The 22,666-nt window shown below is 40.1% G+C and overlaps 4 protein-coding genes across 6 annotated transcripts; 1 reads left to right on the forward strand and 3 right to left on the reverse strand.

Moving 5' to 3' along the window:
* Window positions 1-1,616: 1,616 nt before the first annotated feature.
* Window positions 1,617-3,576, reverse strand: LOC135638229 (uncharacterized). The gene is made up of 3 exons (XM_065151261.1): window positions 3,241-3,576; window positions 2,822-3,160; window positions 1,617-2,276 (listed from the first exon to the last, which is right to left on the reverse strand). Exons 1-3 carry the CDS (start codon window positions 3,442-3,444, stop codon window positions 1,761-1,763), a joined length of 1,059 nt encoding a protein of 352 aa, XP_065007333.1. The 5' UTR covers window positions 3,445-3,576; the 3' UTR covers window positions 1,617-1,760.
* A 6,938-nt stretch (window positions 3,577-10,514) lies between these two features.
* Window positions 10,515-11,867, forward strand: LOC135639118 (LRR receptor-like serine/threonine-protein kinase GSO1). Its single transcript, XM_065152890.1, has one exon. The coding sequence runs from the start codon at window positions 10,515-10,517 to the stop codon at window positions 11,865-11,867; it is 1,353 nt and encodes a 450-aa protein (XP_065008962.1).
* Window positions 11,868-12,552: 685 nt separating this feature from the next.
* LOC135633983 (F-box/kelch-repeat protein At1g55270-like) lies at window positions 12,553-16,910 on the reverse strand. Its single transcript, XM_065144068.1, has 2 exons — window positions 16,535-16,910; window positions 12,553-15,175 (listed from the first exon to the last, which is right to left on the reverse strand). The coding sequence occupies exons 1-2, from the start codon at window positions 16,730-16,732 to the stop codon at window positions 13,922-13,924; spliced, it is 1,452 nt and encodes a 483-aa protein (XP_065000140.1). The 5' UTR covers window positions 16,733-16,910; the 3' UTR covers window positions 12,553-13,921.
* A 471-nt stretch (window positions 16,911-17,381) lies between these two features.
* LOC103979897 (peptidyl-tRNA hydrolase, mitochondrial) lies at window positions 17,382-22,570 on the reverse strand. Of its 3 annotated transcripts, none has more exons than XM_065144075.1 (10): window positions 22,421-22,570; window positions 21,993-22,128; window positions 20,583-20,791; window positions 20,376-20,460; window positions 20,221-20,288; window positions 19,600-19,650; window positions 19,431-19,504; window positions 18,093-18,151; window positions 17,940-18,016; window positions 17,382-17,852 (listed from the first exon to the last, which is right to left on the reverse strand). In XM_065144075.1, the coding sequence occupies exons 3-10, from the start codon at window positions 20,709-20,711 to the stop codon at window positions 17,721-17,723; spliced, it is 675 nt and encodes a 224-aa protein (XP_065000147.1). In that variant the 5' UTR covers window positions 20,712-20,791; window positions 21,993-22,128; window positions 22,421-22,570; the 3' UTR covers window positions 17,382-17,720. The 3 variants fall into 3 exon arrangements, with proteins under 3 accessions (XP_065000147.1, XP_009394425.1, XP_065000159.1); XM_009396150.3 differs by having other exon boundaries at window positions 21,993-22,169; window positions 22,421-22,553; XM_065144087.1 differs by lacking the exon at window positions 21,993-22,128.
* Window positions 22,571-22,666: the final 96 nt, after the last annotated feature.

A 22,666-nucleotide genomic window follows, 5' to 3' on the forward strand; every position in this document is an offset into this window, starting at 1 on the left:
ACCGATCCTTATTGTGGAGTTGTAACAATCTATCTATTAAATGACTCTTAACCCAAAGTAAAGTCTTTGATGAGACTAAACATCTTAGACTATAATCTTTATGAATTCCATGTCAACGTTTGTGAAGGAAGCCTTACTTCATCTTCGTTACTTCACTAAAACCTATTAACTATCTTTAATTAAATTGGGAGCCAAATTAGCTTTGAAACTTAAAATTACATTAAAAAAATTATATCCAAATTAAATTCCCAATCTCCTACGATTCCACTGAATTGTTTCGTCTCAAAAGTCATGTTTTATTTTCTAAGTTCGATTTTTACGTATTACTAACTTGAGTATCAAAGGATCCTTAGAACTAACTTTGAAGTCGATAGTAGAATCGACCCAACTGGACTCAAATCTTGTTCATGCAACTATTACCATATAAATGTCATTGAAAGATCTAACTGGCGTTCATGCACGCAGTGCTACAGGAGTTGTCCTCTCTGCTTCGTTGGCCTTTTAATTAACAGCAGATTCCTGAATCCAACGACATCACTGTTTGGTCATTTTGTGGGGAAGCAACACATTATGATCTAAAATTGTTCTAATTTCTTTCTCATCATCCAACCACTACACAAAAATATTACTACAACAGTTCTTATGATCTTGTTTTTTGGCTTTCAATTTAAAGGATAATTTTATACCCAATATCTTTCTTATTTAGTCATTCTCAACTCTATCGGGAATTCTTGATTTTTTTTTTAATATAAAAGATAAGTGACGAAGATAAATTTAGATTCGGTTGTGGTTTAGAACACTCAATTTAACTCATTTTGTTTAAAAGATTGGGTAATAAAATTGTAATAATATGTTTTTTTGTTCATGCAAATAGCTCAAAAATACAAGTTGTTTCCTTTAATTCTGTAGGAGATTCCTTAACCCAACACTGCTCTTATTATGGTCATGTGGTTAGGTTAAAGTGTCTGCAAGACAGGAGGACTACCTCTGGGGTGCATGTGGGAGAGGCTTCTGCATGACCTCCATGATTGATTGATAGATAGATCAAAGGCAAGACTTGCAGATGCTTTGGAGGGGACAACCCCTCCCACCATGTGCTTCCTCCCCTTTTCCATCTTTTGGGCACTCTGTGCTTCATGCATGACACTGAGATCTATTGCCCCCATGGCCGAGTGAGGTCACACCTGACACCACAGGTTCCATTACCATATTATCATAACACAGGTGGTCTTCTACCTTTCGCTTCAGCCATGTTGGAGATGAAGCATGAAGTCCACCAGCAACACCCGAAAAGAAGCCCATGTGGTGGTAGCATCGATTTATATAGATAGCTACTGCCGCACTACGAGTTTACAGCCCAGTCTTCGTCTGCGGAGAGGGAGTAGCGGCGTGGCTGCTTTCTTTGTCATGTGAATCCAATCATGTCGTATGATGTGAGCAGAGACTTCTCTAATGCCAAAAACATCTTTGATTCCCCACAGAGATGCTGCATTGCAAGCTCAATCTTAGTCATGCTTGCCTATGACAATGCCATATGATGCAATCAGAGAGGAGACATTTCTAGTGCGAGAAAGAAGAGAAGCAGACAGAACTGCTTTGCTCGAGAGACTGTGAGCTCAATGAACACATCAGAGTATATATATATATATATATAACTATATATATACATAAGAACTGGAATCCATTATTGGAGAACATGATTTTTACATGGAATGTAATAGCTCTTCCTACGTGAGCTGTAGAGAAACTGAGGTGATCGGCTAGTGATCTCTGATGGCGATGTCGTAGAAGCAGCTCCGCCGCACCTCCTCTGGCGGAATGAAGCAGTCGGCGGCGAGGCCGGGCACGTTGAAGAGCACGTCGTCGATGGTCCACCTCTCCTCCATCTGCGTCGACACCCGGTGCTCCCTCACGCCCAACCCAAACCTCAGCAGGTTCGCCACCGACCGGCCGGAATGGGCGATCATGAGGCCGTCGACGCGCCGGTAGTCCTCCATGCACGACACCATGGTCGTCTCCCAGTACATGGCCTCCGCCCCTGGCGACTGGATCCGCGTCAGCTGCGAGTCCTCGAGCCTCACCAGCAGCCCGCTGCGCTGGCTGAAGAACCCCAGCATCCGGTGCTTGATGATCTCCGCCGTGCTGTCGCTCCAGCTCGACAGCACCGAGTCGTCGACCACCAACTCCAGCACGAAGCACTCCTCGTCCCCGATGTGCTTCTCTCCGATGTGTTGCGCGGGGGAGAAGACGGCTGCGATCGTTTCGGGGTCCAGACCCTGTCGTACTCGATCAGCATCCAAAAAAGAACACAATTGCAAGCTCTCAATGCATGTATTTATGGCGATGTAGGAGAAGATAGAGCAAGTTCGACCACAATGACAATGATAATGTAAAGCTGAATTGTGAAATGGAGATCATAGATATGCTATAAAGGACCTTATAATCTGTCAAAATCTTTTATCGGCTAAGCTAATCAGACATACATTTCAGCTCATAACCTTATAATATGTCAGAATCTTTGATCATTTTCACTTTTTATCATATGAAAAAGCCATTGGAAGGAAGACCAGTAGGACGATTCTGATCTTGCAATGCGTTGTGAGACAAAAGGGGAGACATTTCACGTGCCAACTACTGATCAATCAAAAGCCATTCAATCATAGAATGAGAGGGTGGACCAGACATTCTCCCTGAAAGCAGTCAGAGCTCAAACGAGGAGGCAAGCATGTGGAGGCCAAGAGGAAGAAGAAGCAGACGAAGAAAAAGGTTGAAGGATCATAAAGAGAAGGAACTTTAAGCTTATGCTGTCCGGTCCACTTGCCTGCAGGGCTCGCCGGAGGGGACGGACCCCGCCGCGAGCGGCGTGAGCCCCGAGCCATGGGGTGCGGCGCCAGGCCACCTTCCCGTCGCTGCCCGCGGCGATCTGATGGCCGGAGACCGCGAACTCCACCAGCCACATGTCGGGGACCATCTGCCACACCACGAAGCAGCCCTTGTGGTGGCCCTTGGAGGCCGAGCCCGACGAGCTCACCCCGTGCTCCTGAGCCATCTCCATCCGCACCCTCCCGGACGCGTACATGCTCTTGGCCGTCCTCTCCCTCTTGGAGCACCCCGTGGTCGCCCGGAACTGCTGAATTATGTATTGAGCCGACGACGCCACCTGCATGCGACACGACAAATCGCAGAACATGAGATCGGAGGCAACACCGATGACCAGACGGCGAAGGGTCGTGCTCTGACGTCGCGAGGCTGTTTCGGGGAGACGGAGAGGGGGGAGAGGGGGCAGCCGAGGACGCTGAGGAGGATCTTCAGGTCGTTTCTCTTGTTGGAGAGCACGGGCAGGTGGCTCTTGATCCAGTTGTGGAAGGAGTGGATTCTCCTGGCCGTGCTCCTGGACTCCTCCTCGCTGATGGGCTCCTCCGAGAGCGGAGCAAGACGAGCCATTCTCCTACCGACCGCTCTCCTTGGTACCCTTTCTGTCTTTCCTTCTCCGCGAGAAGAAGGGAAAGGGTGCAGGGGGTTGTTAAAACAGGAATGCGATGGCTGACACACACAGTGACTGCACCTTGTACTCCTCGTCGCAAGCTTTAGTTATATATGGGGAGCGAGCGAGAGAGAGATGGGAAGTGGTCCATGGCATGGTTCTTGCTTTGGGGAGAGATCTGTGAGCTGAGAGGGTAGGGGGTGGGTTGGTGGGGCAGCATCGGGCTGATATGAATTAAGAGGGGGCTTTTAAGGCAGGCAAAGGCGGTAGTGGTGGTGGCGTTGGGCGAGGGGTCCAAATCTTCCTTAGGTAGTAATGGGCGTGCGAGCTTGGTGTTGGCGTTCGGTGAAATCTAGACGGATGGAGATCATTTGTCCTCTAGCTGCTGCTTCACAGGGAAGGAAAGGAAAAGGCACCGAGAGAGAGAGAGAGAGATGATGGAATCTGCTGCTTTTGCGGGAGAGGAGGAAGAACATGTGGGCGAACGGAGGAAGGAGACAACGGCGATTCGGCTGACTGTTGTTTTAGCAGGCGATGTCCGATGGAAAATATCGGAGCGATGCGAGCTTTTCTTGCAATTATAATTCATTTTTACGACAAATCTGAAGCTATTTCAAAGCTAAGGATATATATATATATATATATATATATATATATATATATATATATATATATATATATATATATATATATATATATATATATATATATATATATATACATTAGAAACATAAAATATTATTAATTTAAAAATAATATGATGATGAAAATATTAAAAGTATTATAAAATTATTGAAGTATTTTTATAACTAAAGTTAGCTAATTTAAACCATAGTTAGTCACACATGTGTGTGTGTGGAGAATATTAATATCTTAGGAGGTATGTGCAAAGAAAAAAAGGAGTTAGTAATTAAAGAGATATAAATGTTGTGTTAAATCTTGTTAGGCAAATGCACCGTTAACAAACTTTGAAATGATGATTATGTGAGATATCCTTCTAAAGACTTCGGTGACTTAATAATGCTTATATATTTTTATCCTTAGATAAGATAAATTTAGGCTTAAATTTTTCTATGAAGTGAATCTATCATAAAATATCAGTTGTTAACGCAGATATACCGTGGCTGATGAGTCAGCATGGCTTGGTTCATGGGTCGATGTCGGGAGTTTTCTGTTGGCTGAGCTAGACGTCGAGGTCGACCGGACCCTCACGACGGGGTGTTGATCAGCGTTTCTCGGTCTGCCGATCCGAGCGTCGTTTATGATGAGCCACGACTTTTTCGTCTTCGGGGTGGTTGGCAGCTCATCCTCGTATGCTGGATGGCGATTCCCAGGTTGAGACGTTCGTCGCTCGCAGGTGGTCGTCTGCCTGCAAAAAATGGCCCTTGCCGGGTGATCCCCGGTTTCCGACTAGCAAATCATTGTGGGGTGAATTGTTTTTTTGTGTCTCCCTCCCCTTGACCGGAGGTTGGCCAGGGGTTTTATACTATTGCATGGGGGTCGGTAGCGTGTGGGCGCTGACCCTCGAGGGGCGGGACGAGACTTCTGACCGGCCACCATGTTTAGGATGTGAGGAGCAACGTCAGACAACATCGCCCGAGCTCTCGGGACGGGACAGGTGGGATAGCTTCTCTATACAATTCTGACTTGGCGTGTGGCATTAGCGGTGACGTGTCCGAGGTTCCAAAACATATCGTATCATCAGTGACAAAAGAATACTAATTCGATAAGGTACAATCGATACACAAATATCGATCCTTAATATGTAGAATCTAAAATAAGCTTATAATTTTCAGATTTAGTGCACCTGAATGTATCACAATTCATAATATTCTCTAGGATAAAAATTAATCCCTTACTACTCTCCGTGACAATATAAAAGATCTCAGGTACTTTATAAAAAATGATCACCACTCCTTATCAAATTAAATAATTTGGATTACTCCTCAATCATTTACTAATTTATGCATCGAAGGGACGAATACTAATTTAAGCATCGGAGGGACAAACCTAGGTAAATGCCTTCGACGTTCTACCCGATTTTGCCAATGCCATTATCTGAACAAAATTGGATCCGAGTTACCCTATAGGTTAACCCGTACTAAGATTTCACTACTACTTATTATTATTATTATTATTATTATTATTATTATTATTATTATTATTATTATTATTATTATTATTATTATTTTGATCTTCTTGTTTATTTATCCCTTTTAATTTAGATGACGACTCTAAATATTGATGTAAAGGCCCAAAAAACAAATATCTAATCACCAGTGAAATATTGAAATGGGAACATATCCTAACATTGATGTCGAGCTATGAATTGTTTGTATAAATAGGTAAGTTTGGTGATAAATCATCCTTAAGAAAAGAAAAATATCAATGAATGAAGTTTCATTTACAAGTACGTGTAAACGCTTTGCATCTTTAAGCCTGCCTACGTTACGTCCTTCATGGAATAAATGTCATGCTTAGGTTTACGGAAGCTGTTGGATGTGAATGACTACTCAATCCTTCAGCAACATATCATTTATTCGAGTTAGATATGAATGATTCACAAATATTTTTTTAATCGATAACAATTTTTTGTTTTTATAAATACTCTTAGAATTTTACGAAAGATAACTATCTTAGTTTCGTATATGAAATTTATATAGATGTACAATTTACCTTTTCTTTGTAAAATAATTGATGCGTCTCAAGTTTAAGTGGATAAATTAAATTATATAAATAAAAAGTAAACCAAAATTTAGAATGGTTCGGTCAAGGTGACCTATATCCACTTTCGGATTTCTCCTCTGACGAGGTCATCGACGTCTACTAAAGACATTCTTTATGAAGACCGAACACTTCTTTATAGCACTTTCTCTTTTTCCCGGGTTTAGGAGAAAATCCTTACAAATCTCAAACATCTATAATAATTTTAATTTAATTTTTAAGATTATTCTAGGAGAAAAAAAAGAAGTAAATATGAGAAATATAAAAGAAATCGTATTAAGATTTTCATTAAAAATCACAAATCTTAATTGAAGATTTCAGCGATTCATTTTTACAAAAGATGAAAGCCTATCGATCAAGAATATGAAAAACTTATTTTTCAAATGAAATCAAGAATATTATATTCTCAAAATTAAAGAAGAGATAATATATTTAATTTGATGTAATTATTTTTATATTTTTATATTCTTATATTTTATTATTAGATTTAGAGTATATATATATATATATATATATATATATATATATATATATATATATATATATATATATATATATATATATATATATATATATATATAAAGAGGTAAAAAGATTACAATTTTGATCATAAGAAAATAAATCGATAAATTCAGTTTTTTTCCCCATTTTATGTCTATTGTTCACTCCTTGAGTTAAATCAAATTGGATAGTTTATTCAGATTTTTTTCTTATTATCTTTTTATTGTTATCCTTCTTTCATTCTTTTTATTTGTTTATTATAAAAAAATTCATACTAGTTGTTCTATATTATATTTGATATTAGATATTTTAATTTAATGAATATGCATTCTATTATCACTTTTTTTTAATAAAAGATAAGTAACGAAGACGAGATTCGACTTTACGATAAATTGTTCTTGCTAACATCTTATTATTACCAATATCATTGCTAGTATCATTATATTACCTAATGATGTCATTAACATTAACGTTACCAATATCAATGTCAATTCCAATACTACTAACATTCTCACTATTATTACCAATATCATTATTATTATTATTATTATTATTATTATTATTATTATTATTATTATTATTATTATTATTATTATTATTATTATTATTATCGTATATCAGATGAGATATCAAATCCACAAGAAGGTTTGATACATCATCACCTTAGCAATGTTTAAGGTATACAAATAATTAAAATTAAATTAAGATTTAGAAAGTAGAACGTGAAAGTCCCAATCGATATTATCATCATAATAGATGAAAGTATATCCGCATTACTTACAAGTTAATTAAATTGGAACTCCATTTATAATGATCGAGTAAATGTGGGCAACAAATCATCATCCGACTCTCACATCTTTATCGTGAGTTGATTTGTTTCTTTCACGGTTAAACTCTTCTTCACGTCTAAATCTCCATCATTCATTCATGAAACACCCAAGTCTACCGTATCGATCAATCGACTCTCATATCTTAACCATTGCATCAGAGTTTCCAAGAGAAGATTCAACGAGTGTGCGAGCAACTCTCATATCTCATTCACATCGATTTGCGTCCGAGCAAGACGAAGCAAATGCAAGACTTTGACTTGCATCTCACCCACATGAGAGAGAAGCTTCGATGAATGTGCACACCTCATACGCCCATAGATTACTTCTCCCCAAGCTTACGCTACTTGGAAGATTAAGATGGAAATTACGGTGTCGAGACCCATCATGGAAGACTCGCCTCTTCCATTCCATTCACATCAAACCATAGTCATGAGAAACCCATACTTTCCAACACCGAAAAGAAAAGGATGTAAATGACTTTTTGGATAGCTGTTTACATATTTAAATAATAAAATTTTACTTTTTAAAAAATATATATTATTGTATAGTTCTATGGGATTTGGTGTGAATCTATCCAAATTCGATTAGAAAAAGTCCAAAATCATCTAAAAATATAAAAACCAATAAAATTACCATTTAATGTTATATTTCTTCTCATAAATAAACTATTTTATACTCCATTAGAGAATCAACCTACAAATGTATCAGATTTTGACTTCAGAAAATCTAATATCACTTAAAAACTATATATATATTGTTGGTGAATTTTTATGCAGGAGTCGAGGAGTTAGCATGGCTTGATCCGATCCCGAATGTATAAGGTCGTCCACGCAGAGACTCGGGAGGCGGGATTGTGTGTCCGGTCGGGTTGAGCTATGAGTTAAGAGTCTTGTTGTTGGTTTCTTTGTTGTCGACCCTTGCACACAAGTCGAGGTCGGGAGGGAGATTTCCCGACTCGACCCATCCGAAGCTCAAGTTAGTATTGAGTGGAATGAGAGTGAGTAGAGTGTGCTAAAAAAAAGTCTTCCTTGGTGCTGGCCAGGTGGTGGGTTTTTATACTTGCACATCGGTTGCATCCCGTATGTTAATGATCGTCAATCCCTTAAGCGGTCGGCCCATGCCTCTGTGCATGGAGGATGGTCGACCTATAAGGATCGACGTCGAGCGACGTCGTCCTAAGCATTATGGGATGACTCTGTACTTGATGATGTTGTCCCGCGGATGACGATCGACCTGCACAAATTATCGTCGAGCGACGTTGTCCCGAGCATTCCGGGGCGGTTCTATACCCGACCACATCGTTCTGAACCTTCCGAGGCAGCTTCGTGCCTAACAGTGCCGCTTACACAACCCTGTACAAGCTGAGAGGATGGTCACATTATCTGAGTCACTAACGTGATCCGCCACATCGTCTTTTAAGTTTCGCATTTTGCTGTCGTGGCTGTGGTATGCTATCAAAGAACGCCAAATTATGCTCTATCACATATATATATATATATATATATATATATATATATATATATATATATATATATATATACATACATATATATATATATACATATATATATATATATACACATATATATATATATATATACACATATATATATATATACACACACATATATATATATATACACACACATATATATATATATACACACACATATATATATATATACACACACATATATATATATATACACACATATATATATACACACACATATATATATACACACACATATATATATACACACACATATATATATATACACATATATATATATACACATATATATATATATATATACACATATATATATATATATATATATATATATACACATATATATATATATACACATATATATATATATATATACACATATATATATACACATATACACATATATATATACACATATATATATATATATATATATATATATATATATATATATATATATATATATATATATATATATATATATATATATATATATATCCTGTTTTGTTGAAAGATGGAAGTAAGTTTGAACAGTGTCAAGTGTGACACGAGAAAATGAAGCGGTCAATAGATCATCATTAAATGAGTCGACTTTGACCTGCATCTTAGCCACGATATAGTATGCTTGACTGCGTGCTAGCCACGGGATCAGTTCTTCCGGTGATGTGCCTCTCTCTCTCTCTCTCTCTCTATATATATATATATATATATATACCCAAAGAGGCCTCCTCTCCAACCTTACACCGTCACCTTTCTTTTCTCTCGAGTGCTCTCGATCAATGGCTGCGATTGGTAGCGACGGACGTGTCGCCTCAAAGCGTGTCATAATGCTCGTGGCCTTACTTCTCGGCTCCTGCCGTGTCGGCCATGGCTCTGGCGATGAGGATCATGTCGGCTGCATAGAGAGCGAGAGGAGAGCTCTCCTTGCCATCAAATCCGATATGCACGGCCCCGACGATCGGTTCTCTTCATGGACCGGCGAAGACTGCTGCGGGTGGAGAGGCGTGGCCTGCGACGACGCCACCGGCCATGTCACCAAGCTCGACCTCCGCTACCGCTACGCATACAGTATGGAAGACGAGTAAATCCTTCTTTGCAACGACTGAAGCATCTCAAGTATTTGGATCTGAGCACGAATAACTTCTCGGGCGCCTCTGTGCCCGATATGATATCTTCGCTGGTGCATTTGGAACGATTCCTCCTCGATTCGGGAACCTCTCCAACCTCCGCTATCTCGACCTTCAGGGATGGTATGGTTATTATCATCTACGCGTCGATGATCTCGAGTGGCTCACCCGCATTCCTTCTCTAAAGTATCTTTGATATGAGCGAAGTCAACCTCTCCAACGCAACCAATTGGCTTTACACTATAAATTCCATTCCCAAACTCCGAGTGATATGCTTGAGCGATGCAAACCTGCCATCTGTTCCGTCTCCTTTGCCCCCTTTTAATCTGACAGCCATGGCTAGGTTGGATCTGTCTAAGAATTATAACATCATGGCAACCATGCTAAGATGGCTCTCCAACGCCACCAGCCTCGAGTACCTTGATCTTTCTGGCTGTGGGAGTCTCACTGTCGAGCCGCCACAGGTTGCTCTGGGGGCTCTCATAAATCTAAAGGGATTGGATTTGTCGAGCAACTCTCTAGAAGGAGATATTCTTGGAATTCTGAGCAATGTCAGCGGCGGTGGCCTGAAGCACTTGGACTTGAGCCAGAATTACTTTACCGGAACCATCACACGAATCGTGCGGAGCCTTAGACACCTACAGCACCTGGACTTATCGGATAATTCCAATGTCGCCGGACACGTTCCAGATTTGCTGGGGAATCTCACAAGCTTGCGACATTTAAGCTTGCGAGATAATAATCTGATCGATGGGGAGATTCCACCAACCATGGGACATTTTGTCCGGTTGGAGCACCTGGATTTGTCTCACACTCGCATCACCGGAGATGTACCATCGAGCATAGGAAACCTCAGTGACCTGGTTTATTTAGATCTCGCAGGTTGCTCGATTACCGGACAGATACCACCGAGCGTGGGGAACCTCACCGAACGGGAATACTTGGATTTATCAAGCAACGACGTCGTCGGAAGCATTCCGGAGACCATCGGTTCTATGGTCCATCTGGAGACATTAAACTTGTTCGACAATAGTGTCGCCGGACAACTACCGGAGACGATGGGTAGACTCCGCCGCTTGAAGTCCTTGGACATAGCGGATAACAAGTTATCCGGTCAGCTACCGACGGCAATGGGTGACCTATGCAATTTGACCTTGTTAGATTTGTCCTACAACAATATCGCTGGAGATCTAACAGATCTATTACGTGGTTTGTCTACTTGCTCGCGAGGATCGTCTTTATTATCTTTATTTATGAAGGATAACAATTTGAGCGGAATTATTCCTTCGAGTATGGGCCAATTATCTCAGTTAGAGTATCTATTTCTCTCCTCGAACTCGTTGGTTGGTAATATTACGGAAGCACACTTTTCGAATCTCACAAAGCTATTCGAGTTCACAATAGTTTCCAACTCCTTGAATGTGATCCTACCAAATGATTGGCTCCCTCCTTTTAGTGTCTTCTTTATTGATATGAGCTCTTGTCATATAGGAGCCAAATTTCCTGATTGGATTCAGACTCAACAGGAATTGCATAGTCTTTATCTATCTGGAGTTGGACTCTCAGGTAGCCTCCCAGCTTGGTTTTCGGATTTCTCGAAAGGCTTGCAAGATCTTGACATGAGCTCCAACAATTTGACCTCTACCAGCTTGGTTTTCGGATTTCTCGAAAGGCTTGCAAGATCTTGACATGAGCTCCAACAATTTGACCGGTCGATTACCTTCTGCTCCTCAATTCATGTTGGATCTCTCTGATAACTCATTTGTCGGACCTATTTCGTTGAGCTTGGCACAAACCTCGGATCTCTATTTGTTATCTTTGTCTCGTAACCAAATCGATGGTGGTCTGCCTCCCTTCTTTTGCAATATGCTTTCACTTCAAGTCCTCGATCTATCTTACAATCTCTTATATGGAGAAGTCCCGAACTGTCGTAGTTCGGTCCCAACCTATCTACAATTTCTGAAGCATTGCAAACAATTAATTACTCTTGATTTTGGTGACAATAAATTGTCCGGAAAAATTCCAACATGGATGGGAAGAAGCCTCCCATCGTCGAAAGTTCTTTCTCTGATTGAGGAGCTGCAGAAGTTGGATTGAGGAGGACATGCATATTTATTTATATATAACCTCTCACAACGAATTGAATGTTTTTGCGTAAGTTCGATCTCCAGTTGTTGTTTGTAAAACGGGTCAAAGCCAAAATAATTTTGACATAATAACGTCGATGCCTAGCAATAATTCCATTGAATTTAGTAATCTGACTCTTAATCTCTAATGTTATGGTTTTTCGTTAAAAAAAGGAAAAAAGAAAATGTGCACAAGCAGAGTACCCTTTGTTATGTGGTGGAAGTAATGATCGAGAGAGCATGCGCATGCAGATGCACAAGTTGTTGAATAGGAACACACAAAGGCCAATGTTTAACCTCCATGCTAAAACTACTAGATCTGCACCACTACACACAACAATGAAAAGGGCAAGCAAACAAGCTAGAAGAGGGGCAGAAGCTACCTCAAATGTAGTAGGACCGCTCACCCAAGGGAGGGTGGCTGTTGGTCTACGACTGGGGCAATCCTTCAAGCTCGGGCAGAACAACCCTTTGATCCTTAGCCAGATACATTAGTTTTCTATCGTCATCAGTTCAAAGTTCTTCCCATCTACTTGGAACTTAATGTTGACCATTAGCTTCCCTCAAACCAAACAAATTTAAAGCGATGCTTTCGAAACAGATTCACCAGATTTTGTTGTTGGTATAGGATAATCACTGCTTCGAATGACCACTATGCGGCTCACTGAGTGAACGATCTCCCCAGGCAAAACCCCATCAGATATTCATGTATGATCGATTATATGCTGAATGTGCATAGAGAGGAGGGAGTCGAGGACTTCCATCAATTACTCATCGACAGACGATAGATTTTACTAGCTGAAAAGGACATCGTAGCATGACACCAGGAAGTCAAATCTACCAGAAATGCAGTGGCTTTTCTGTCATGGTAATGCCTACTGTTTGATTTTCCAATAATCCGAAGTTAATGACCATGAGAACTAACAGACAGAAGTATACCTCTAAACTGCATGCCGGCAACCTTTCTTTCATATGCTTTTGGATAAATTCCATGGACGTAATATCTCTGATGACTCCTGGATTTTGCAATCAGAATGGAAGTTGTCTCCAAGTATCACCTCATAGTTCTATTACTTTAAACTGCATGTCATCACCCTTTCTTTCATATGCTTTCAGTTTAATTTCACGGCCATAATATTTCCAACGACTCCTGGTTCACAACCAGAATGGAAGTTGCCTCCAAGTATTAAATATAACTTTCAACTTCATTTCATCACCCATTGTTCCATATGCTTTTGGTTAAATTCCATGGCCGTAATATTTCTGATCACTCCAGGTTTGTCCAATTATGAACTCATGTTCATGAGGATTATCTTGCCTTGCTTTCCATTCCATGAAGCACACAACTTCTCAACAGGCCATTGCAAAAAGTTCCTATTTAGTCCTCAATCTCGGCAATCAAGCATGTTCCTTATTTCGCGGGTAACTGGTGTAGTCATACTCGGAACCCCCAAAATAAAGATATCAGATGTCAAGATAGACAACTAGGGGTAGGAGAATGAAGAGCCATGCTGCAAATTTCTCTGTTTAAGATGTCGAGGTTGATTAGTCACCAGCTGCTATGTGGGCTGATCAAGGAACCTACCTGCCGTTTGTCTTCCATTCCACAAGAGCTATCAAGCTTGAAGCACCTGACAGTGAACAATATGATCCTTTAACCAACTGCGACCTGCGAGAGATGACCATAAGCTTGAAACAAAGTTCTTCAGTTGGCCTTTCCCTGCAATGGCCTCCCACACACGAGCACTATTTGTTTCTATGCTACTTACTGGGTTTGTTACATCAATGAGGCTGATGCTCATGTTGTTTCGGATGATACCAAGCTTTCCATTGAGAGAGACAAATGATGCAGCCTCAAAGGCCTTCGAATTTCCCAGATGATGTTCACTGTCCATAAACTTGTTCCATGAATCGGTAGCTCCTTCATAGACTCTAAGTTTGCATCCATCCCTGCAATCTGATGCATAAAGCCTTCCATTCAATGAAATACTGGGATTTCGGCAGCCTGTAACTATTCCACCACTAACCGTGGACCATGTGTTGGTAGTTGGTGCATAGACTTCACTCACATCCTGACCATCTGAATCAAGCCCTTTGAGAAACCAGTTGCCCTCGTAAACAACCCCAGTCAAGGGCACCATCCCAGTGCTCATTTCAGCAATAGATGTCCATCTATTCTTGTTAGGATCATAAACTTCGGCCGAACGAAGTGTTCTCTGGTTCCCTTCACATTCCCCACCAGCAACATAGAGGCAGTTATTTACAACACAGGAGCCAAAGAAATGGCGTTTTCGAAGCATGTCCGGAGCTCTGTGCCACTTGTTTGTCCGGGCATTGTAAAAGACCACACGCCTCATTGAACCCTTTGATGGATCTTTTCCCCCAAACAGGTACAGGTAGCAACCACTGAGAACAGCGCAACCAAAGCCGAGTGCTTCGGAATAATCTGCAGGTACAGGTGGAAGTGGCCTCCAGAGTTGATGGTTAGGATCGAAAGCATTCCAGGATATCTTTCCATCACGGGCTCTCTTGATAACATACACCCATTCCTCTGCCATCCCAAGCTTTTTCCTGAGGGAGTAGTAGTAATTTCCAGACAAAAGTCTGTTCCATCTTTTGCAAACTAATCGAAGATTTAGGTGCTCAACTCGAGGAACCCGAATCAAACAAGCAATAGCAAGATCATCAGGAAGGCCAGGCAGTAGAGGTGCCTGGGTTCTGCTCCTCTCCCTGCGGGAGTTCCTTATTCTTGGTCCATGGGGTACAATTTCAGGTTGGAGACACAGCTTAGCTCCAGGAACAAACTTTCTAGCTCCTGCTACTGTTTTCAAGCCAGCATCTACTCTGCAATAGCATGATACAGAATCAACCTGCAATTTGCATGACATTGGTAGTATTAATGGACCACAATCACTGATGTGCAAAAACACTAAAAATAAGAGAAAAAGTTCCCAACCATCAGATGCACTGAGAAAAAAGGTATAAAAACATAAACGAGTTCCGATAAGGAATATGTCAATGAATTCATTCTTAAGCTGATAGTTTGTGTGGTAAATGACCGCATCATTATAACCAAGTCTTTAGTAAGAAAAATGGGAAAAGTTAGCACAATCTTCATTCTAGAGCACACACTTCTTGTTCGAAGGAGAACATAAATGTTCGAGTTACTAAACAAGAAATCAAACTCAAATTTTTGAAATGTTTATTGCTTTTATAGGCAACTACTATATTACTTCGAGGATCAATATGATATGACATGATATTGAAAAAAAAGCATAATACATGGCAGGGAAGCTACAGAGAACCGGAGAAAGGTACAAAAGAAAAGGAGAGGTGAAAGGGTAAAGGGACTGCGAGGACGGAGGCAAAACGAAGATATGGAAAGCCTTCTAGTGTGTTCTCACTTACTGATGCTGCTTTCTCTTGTGGTCCAACACTCTAAAATACACACCAATATTGCAAAGTAAAGCTAGAATCAGCTTTAATGAAGTTTTCACTACATCCTTCAGTCTGATATGACCAATCTACCAAGCAATTTCTATTATGATGGTCTGACCATTTTATTCCATTTTTAATTTATGAGAACCAAGAACTAATTTGCTAATTTAATGGATGGAAAAGGTCTTTGACTTCATGAATTGAGAACAAACGTAGTTTGGACGAGTACAAAAATGGAATGAAATAAAACCGTGACATGCTTCTTCTTCCTACGACCATCTAATTTATTTATGCGTACTGCAGATGATCGTTCCAACAGCACATTTTTCTACCAAATCTAATTCTTAATTGTAAAGTTTTTTACAATGTTTCACATCCAATCATTCCTCCAAAAAGAAAATATTATCTTACAACAGAAACAATCCTTAATCCCTACCACAGAAACATAGCAAAATCAGTATGAACGAAACATCAAACACAGCCTTCATTTTCTGCGTGGGAAATCAGCAACCGCATGAATGATTCAGTTCGGCAGGACACAGGCAAACACACAAAACTTCCCAGCATCAACATGTCATCGAAGATCAAGTCACGAATCTCATAAATGACCAATCGGTCTTGGAGAAAGCAGGGTGGCAAACAGCCAAAACCATGGCACTTCGGAACCTTCAATTCCGAATCTCACCCATATTCTCCCAAATTATCGTCGTCAGGGCATCTCATCCACAATCCACCAACAGGAACGACAGATCTTGAGGAAGAGGGAGAGGAGAAGAAGCAAGAAGACTTACCAGCGGTGCTTGCACGCGGACAACTCGGTCCGAACCGACCTGGCTGTTGGGGGCAGTCCTATCCATCATCCCACGAGAAAACCCCCCACCACCACGCCGATCGACCGACCCGGAGGCAGAGGAGAAGAACAGAAAGGGTTGGGGTTGCGGCGATAGGTCACGAGATGGCACCGGTCTCACCGCGAACAAGAGGTGCATTAGAAGACAACCTCTGTCGTGGGGTAAACAGGCACAGACGCGTTCGCTGACCCGCTTATTTTTCCACTCTTCTTTCTTCTTCTTCTTCTTCTCCTTTTTCTTGATCTGAGATTAGACTCGAGGAAGAGGGGAGGGAGGGAGGGAGGGAAAGAGGCAGGATGGCAGCAGAAGTCTTGGCTCTTCCACTTTTGTCTTCACTCTTTCTTACCGGTCCATTCTCTCTCCATTTATCTCACATTCTCGCCAGTTTGTAGAAGGAAAATATTTTGTTACTTATTTATAAAATTTATAAGATGTCATGCGTATCCTAATTATTCTTGAAATTTTTATTTAAATATATAACCTCCTCGATTTCATTTTTAATTGAAGAAATTAAAAAATAAAAAAATTATGACATAAAAAAATTCAAATTTTAGCATGAAAATATTAGAAATTTATAAGATTAGAATATATGTCAACATAAGTTTTATAAATGAATATCCAGAATATTTAATTTTAAATTATTTTAATTTTATTAATTTGAAGACCAGGATTATATACTTTTATGTCTTCTAGAACATTTACTATTTTTTATAAAATAATTTTAACAGGTTTTCTTTGAAAAAAAATTATTTACTAGCTTTTTTCAGAGATCTCGCCCCTTACAATGTGAAAAGAATAGAATCTCCTCTCTGTTGACTTAACAGAAAAGTTGCAGACAACTTGAAGCAAAAGGTCAGCAACTGGAAGTCAATACAAGATTTACCTAATAAAGCTGCAGCACATACTGTTCCAGTTGAAGATTATTTAGAAGTTCCTTTCATCTTCACTGCTATAATGAGTCATAATGCTGACTGCTTTTCGATCTGTGTAGTTAAGCACCAACCCAGAAGCAGTAGCATATCTTGCTGGGCAAAGAACCACCGATTGATCACAAAAGATATGTAGGTTTCTTCTACAGAATCTTCCTGGCTTATAGGATTGTTACAAAGTGATCCAAAATTTAGAGCTACACCGGCAATGTTTGAAGTCTTAAATGCTTGTACTTCTGATATGGGTTGGTCGAACTTGCACATTCTGTCAAGCCTTTAGTCAAGAGTGTCTTCAGGACGTCCACCCCTTCTTGCAATGCCTCATCAATCTGGTTCGTTCGATGTAACATGTTGTGCTTAAACATGAAATCTGGACTGATACAACAAGATGCAACAAGATTACAGGTTGCACTTACCCTCTCACGGGCTGATGCATTGAACTTTTGGAGCAAAAAGGCTCTTGGATCCATTTGCCCAGGTGGTCTTCCTATCCCTGAAAGAACAGATAGCAGATGCTGGTTTCATGATAGAAAATTATCTCGTATGAAAGCAGCTGCAATGGTACTTACCGATTCTCAGTCTGCCAAATTCTCTGTTCCCTCGAAAATGGTAGATCACACTCATCAATCTGATAAATGAGGTGATTAAGAAGCTTATTAGGAACTAATGAGATTAACATGTTGATTTTCCTATATTTCAGCAAGAGAATTGATGTATCATCACTTTGGATTACTACAGCTGATTTTTTTTTTAAGATCTATTTATGAGAGGATATTTGGACACTACCATAATATAAGATGATGCAAACCACAGGGAAAAAAGACAGCAGATACAAATAACACATAGCCCAACTTAGGTCCTACCGGAAAAAGCCACATGATTAAATTCAACCCCTGTAATAAGTTAAAGAAATTTTATTCCAAAAAAAGGGACCCAATACAATCCTATAAAGTTCTCAAGTGAACAATAGCGAGGATCCAAACATGAATTCTACCGTCGACACTTTTAAAATTTAGGCGTTTGGAACATTAGACATGCATCCTGGGAACCATAGTTGCAAGATGTTTATGCAACCATTTGGGATGAACATTTACAAAATCCAACTAATAGGATCCACAATAATTCTATGTCAACGTAATAATTCCTAGGGATTCTCAAGTTCACCTCTATAAGATAATCACACCAACATCAAACTTTGAGGTCTGCAAGAACTGATAAGAGCTTAAAATATAAATTCAGAATGGTTGGCTAAATAATTACAAGTCAAAATGAGAAATTCTGGTTGGTCATAGTGACCAAGATTTTCAGTTTAATGAAACATTCCCATGCTGGTAACATGTTGGTGCCATATGTTTTGATTGACATGGATTATGGGTGAATACACGGGCTTGTGGGTAACTTGAATCTTCTAACAAAAAGACACCCCTGTACAAGTTGAACTTTTATATGGGTCTAGACAACATGAGAGGTAAAGGAAGCTATTAGATCTAATGTTACATACACGTCTATCTTGCAAAGAATTAAGATCATCTTACGTGATAAATCCAGGCCGTTCACAAAGAACGATAAAATTAGGTAATGGGTGCATACATGTCATCCTAATACCTAGAAAATCTAAGGCAGTTCAATTTTGCACTTGGATGCTCGATAAAGTTTTTAGGTATCAACAATTGTTGTCCATGTCCTTTATTATGATTCTCCAAATTCCATATCATGTTATATAGCTGATTTAAGTAGTACAACCCACTTTTAGATTTCAAATAAAGCAGTGGTGTGACTGGTGTCTCATCACTTCAGTTACAGGTGACTCGAAAATTCAAAGGTACTCCATGATCATTACATAGGATAGCACTAAATCAGAATACTAATTAAGAGAAAAGACAAGTTAAAGGCTCTCTTTGTTATACCCTTTGTGACGCGCATGTCCTCCTTTAGGTTGCACACGAAGCACTCCACATGGTAAGTCCATATCATCAAACATCTGCACAATAAGGCAGAAACACTTTTTTTATATATAGGACCACCATAGAGTAGTTTCATATACCTAAGCATGTAATAGCAAAGTGAGATTGATACCACAATGACCCGATTCAGAGGAAGTTTGTAATATGCTGCAAGTGGTCCAGTCTGCAAGAATGGCAACGAAAAGAAACATGAGTTACTTTTTAGAGATGTCTAGAAGCCTCTCTCCCCAAGCAACATTTCTGGAAGCATAGTTGAAAAGGTTGACAGGAATTTCAAGAATTAGGTAGCAAATACATATCAGAGATGGATACCAACCAAGCATTCGTTATTCATACATCACGGTTCATCACATCATGAAAATAATTTCACACATGAAATAATATAGAGAATTTAAGCAGCAACAAAACAAGAACATCGATATTTGATTTTGAAAACAAGAAAAGCAACTAAGAACAAGAAATTAGGGAATCATATAAATTAATTTTCAAACAACATTAACCAACTTTATATCTTTTGTGTTTGCAATGATGAGATTCATATCTGCTTAAACCTTGATTTTGTTTTTGCAAAGCAGGAGATACCTATTTCTTGTTGCCTCTCTTGATATTTTCCTAAGCAGAAAATTTCATGTTGGAACCTAGACTTGCTTCCAATGGAGTACACAGATCGAATACTAGATAAAAGGTATTAAAGAAATATGCAAAAGAACTTACTCTTTAAAGGAGTACTTACAGATTCACCACTAAGATTCATGTACGTCTGAGGTTTTGCAAGGAGAACAGGTGTGCCACCAACCATTCCTAATAACAGAGAAAACGTATTTAAATAACAGAAGAAGAATGATGATGATGATGATGATGATGATGATGATGCCATTGAAAAGAGACCTTCACCGAAAAGAGCCTTGAAATGAATGGATGCCATTGAAATGCCCAGCGACTGGGCAAATGCATCGATCATGTCAAAACCAACCTGCAACATTATCAAACAAAGGACCTCCTGGTACTTAAAGCAATCATGATGACATAAAGAGGGAATTTGCTGGTAGGTTCCTTATACGTCCAGTAAGTAAATTTGGAAAGAAGAGAAAGTACATTGTGTCTTGTGCCACGGTATTTCTCCCCTGGGTTTCCAAGACCAATAAAGAGCCATGGCTTGGCACAGCTTGTAGAAGAAGATGTTGTGCAGAATGAACGCCTCAGAAGCCTGCAACATGTAAACATTGGTTGGCCTGCACTCAACACCCTTGAGTTCTTCGTCACCAACCACAGTGAATTCCTTGAGGTCACTTGTCCCTATCAGCCTAGGGGGAGGAACAGAGTTAGTTGCTTCCATGTGTTATAAACATAAAAGTTCTCCTAGCAGCAACTTCCAGAATAACTTAATGATTTTCCCATTGATCACATCACTAGCAAAGCTCATGCTTTCGAGGCCCAGACAAGCATGCCATCAAGACATCAACTATACCCAATCATGGATAACAAATACTATTATCCATGCAAAAAAAAAAAAGACATAGTTCTAAAAATGAAGAATATGTGCCAGTTCTTTAATCAAAGCCATAAAGCAATATGGCCATTAAGAATCTAATATATGAATTTTTAAGCCTGCAATTAAGTGTATCATAAGCAAAGTAGTGAATATCAACATAAAGTAAATAAAAAAAAATTTTGACTGACAGGAAGAACATCAAACTATACATTTTTTCTGACTTTTACAAATTTATATTTTTTTTAGTATGTAAAAACGTAATTAAATTAACATGCCAAAATGGTACAACCGCCGGTCCTTACTGGTACTCCTTTGATGCTGATCCACTTCGTATACACAAAACAGCAGACAGATCCCTTGGATGATAAGTTACATAAGAAAGTACAAGCGAGAGACATATCTTCAGTCCAGTGTAATCAAAGGCACTAGGCACCAAGGTGCCAAAATGCCCAAGGCGCGCTCCCAAATATTATAATTTAAAATTTATACATCGTGTTCGACAAAAATAACACATTAAAGTTGCATTCATTTAAAGTACTGACAAATACTAGCAGATATAAAATTCATATGTTATATTAATAAAAATATTAACACAGAAGGAGGAGGAGAGGAGCTTTGATTGGGTGGTTGTGGGAGACTCCCAATTTTTTGGTCATTTGCTCATTAGGATAGGGGGCTGAAGAACTGCTGTCGGTGGGGGCGTGGGTTGCTGTTCTATTAGGTGGTTGAGAATGAGGGAGGTTAGGGGGCTGTGGTCCGGGAACAGGAGCAGAGAGGGCTGCGATGGGGGGTGGTGGGGGTGGGGTGGGGCGTGATAGAGAAGGAAGGGGGAGGGTCGTGTCAGGGAAGGGTGGAGCTGCGACGAAAGGGGGAAGATGGATGAGGGATCGGGGAAGGGGGGCTGCGACGAGTCGGGGGCCTGAGATGAACGGAGAAGAGGGAAGATGGAGGAGGCAGGAGAAGGGAGTGTGCGGCGGTGAAGGAGGAAGAGGAGGAAAAAGAGAGAGATATACCGGGGTGAGAAGAAGCAGCCGCCGCTACTGCCGTTGGCCGAGGAAAACGCCGCAGTGACAAGAGCTCGCCGGAGGAATACGCCACCGCTGCTGCCGCCGTGCACCGAGGAACGCTGGGTGAAAGAGAGACTGTCCTCTGTACATGAATTTTTTAAGCAACCCCAACCAGACCCGGGCCTATTATTAAAATACTATAATGGAACTCAAGCCAACATCGGATATATGGGTTTCAGAGGCATAAACACAAACACCCTATGTGCACATTCAAAATGCTATATACAAACAGATTTGACGACGAACCGACCATCACGAGGGTCGCCATTCATCGACATCGGAGCACACAATTGTCATAACTTGCAGCAACCCGGAAACAAATGGCAGTCAAAATTAAAAACCAAAACGAGGAAGGAAGTGGAGTCATTCACTACCTGGGATTGTTTAAACGGAGCACGGGGATGGAAAGCGGCGTAGGGAAGGCCGCAGCGGCTAACCCTTGCGAAGGTTCCGCAACTTCTGGACGGTGTCGAGAAAGGAAGGGCGTCGGCGGTGTAAAAATATGTTCGGGACTTGCAATCCAAAGTGCGGGAATATAATATATATTCGTCACCCAATTTGAGGGCTAATTAAATATTATCCATCTTAATTTTTAAACTTAAAAAATTTATATTAAGATC

This window comes from Musa acuminata, chromosome BXJ1-3, assembly GCF_036884655.1.
Source record: "Musa acuminata AAA Group cultivar baxijiao chromosome BXJ1-3, Cavendish_Baxijiao_AAA, whole genome shotgun sequence".
NCBI lineage: Eukaryota > Viridiplantae > Streptophyta > Magnoliopsida > Zingiberales > Musaceae > Musa > Musa acuminata.

What these genes read in the sequence shown, in the direction of transcription:
- LOC135633983 (XM_065144068.1), bottom strand. Translation starts at nt 16,732, where the DNA reads ATGCACCTCTTGTTCGCGGTGAGACCGGTGCCATCTCGTGACCTATCG. An exon ending in TCCGCGTGCAAGCACCGCTG is followed by an intron (nt 15,176 to 16,534) that starts GTAAGTCTTCTT and finishes TGCAAATTGCAG; the next exon opens with GTTGATTCTGTATCATGCTA.
- LOC135639118 (XM_065152890.1), top strand. Translation starts at nt 10,515, where the DNA reads ATGGCTAGGTTGGATCTGTCTAAGAATTATAACATCATGGCAACCATG.
- LOC103979897 (XM_065144087.1), bottom strand. Translation starts at nt 20,711, where the DNA reads ATGTTTACATGTTGCAGGCTTCTGAGGCGTTCATTCTGCACAACATCT. An exon ending in GGACATGCGCGTCACAAAGG is followed by an intron (nt 18,152 to 19,430) that starts GTATAACAAAGA and finishes CTCATTTATCAG; the next exon opens with ATTGATGAGTGTGATCTACC. An exon ending in ATTTGGCAGACTGAGAATCG is followed by an intron (nt 18,017 to 18,092) that starts GTAAGTACCATT and finishes CTGTTCTTTCAG; the next exon opens with GGATAGGAAGACCACCTGGG.
- LOC135638229 (XM_065151261.1), bottom strand. Translation starts at nt 3,444, where the DNA reads ATGGCTCGTCTTGCTCCGCTCTCGGAGGAGCCCATCAGCGAGGAGGAG. An exon ending in CCCCGAAACAGCCTCGCGAC is followed by an intron (nt 3,161 to 3,240) that starts GTCAGAGCACGA and finishes TGTCGCATGCAG; the next exon opens with GTGGCGTCGTCGGCTCAATA. An exon ending in CCCTCCGGCGAGCCCTGCAG is followed by an intron (nt 2,277 to 2,821) that starts GCAAGTGGACCG and finishes CGAGTACGACAG; the next exon opens with GGTCTGGACCCCGAAACGAT.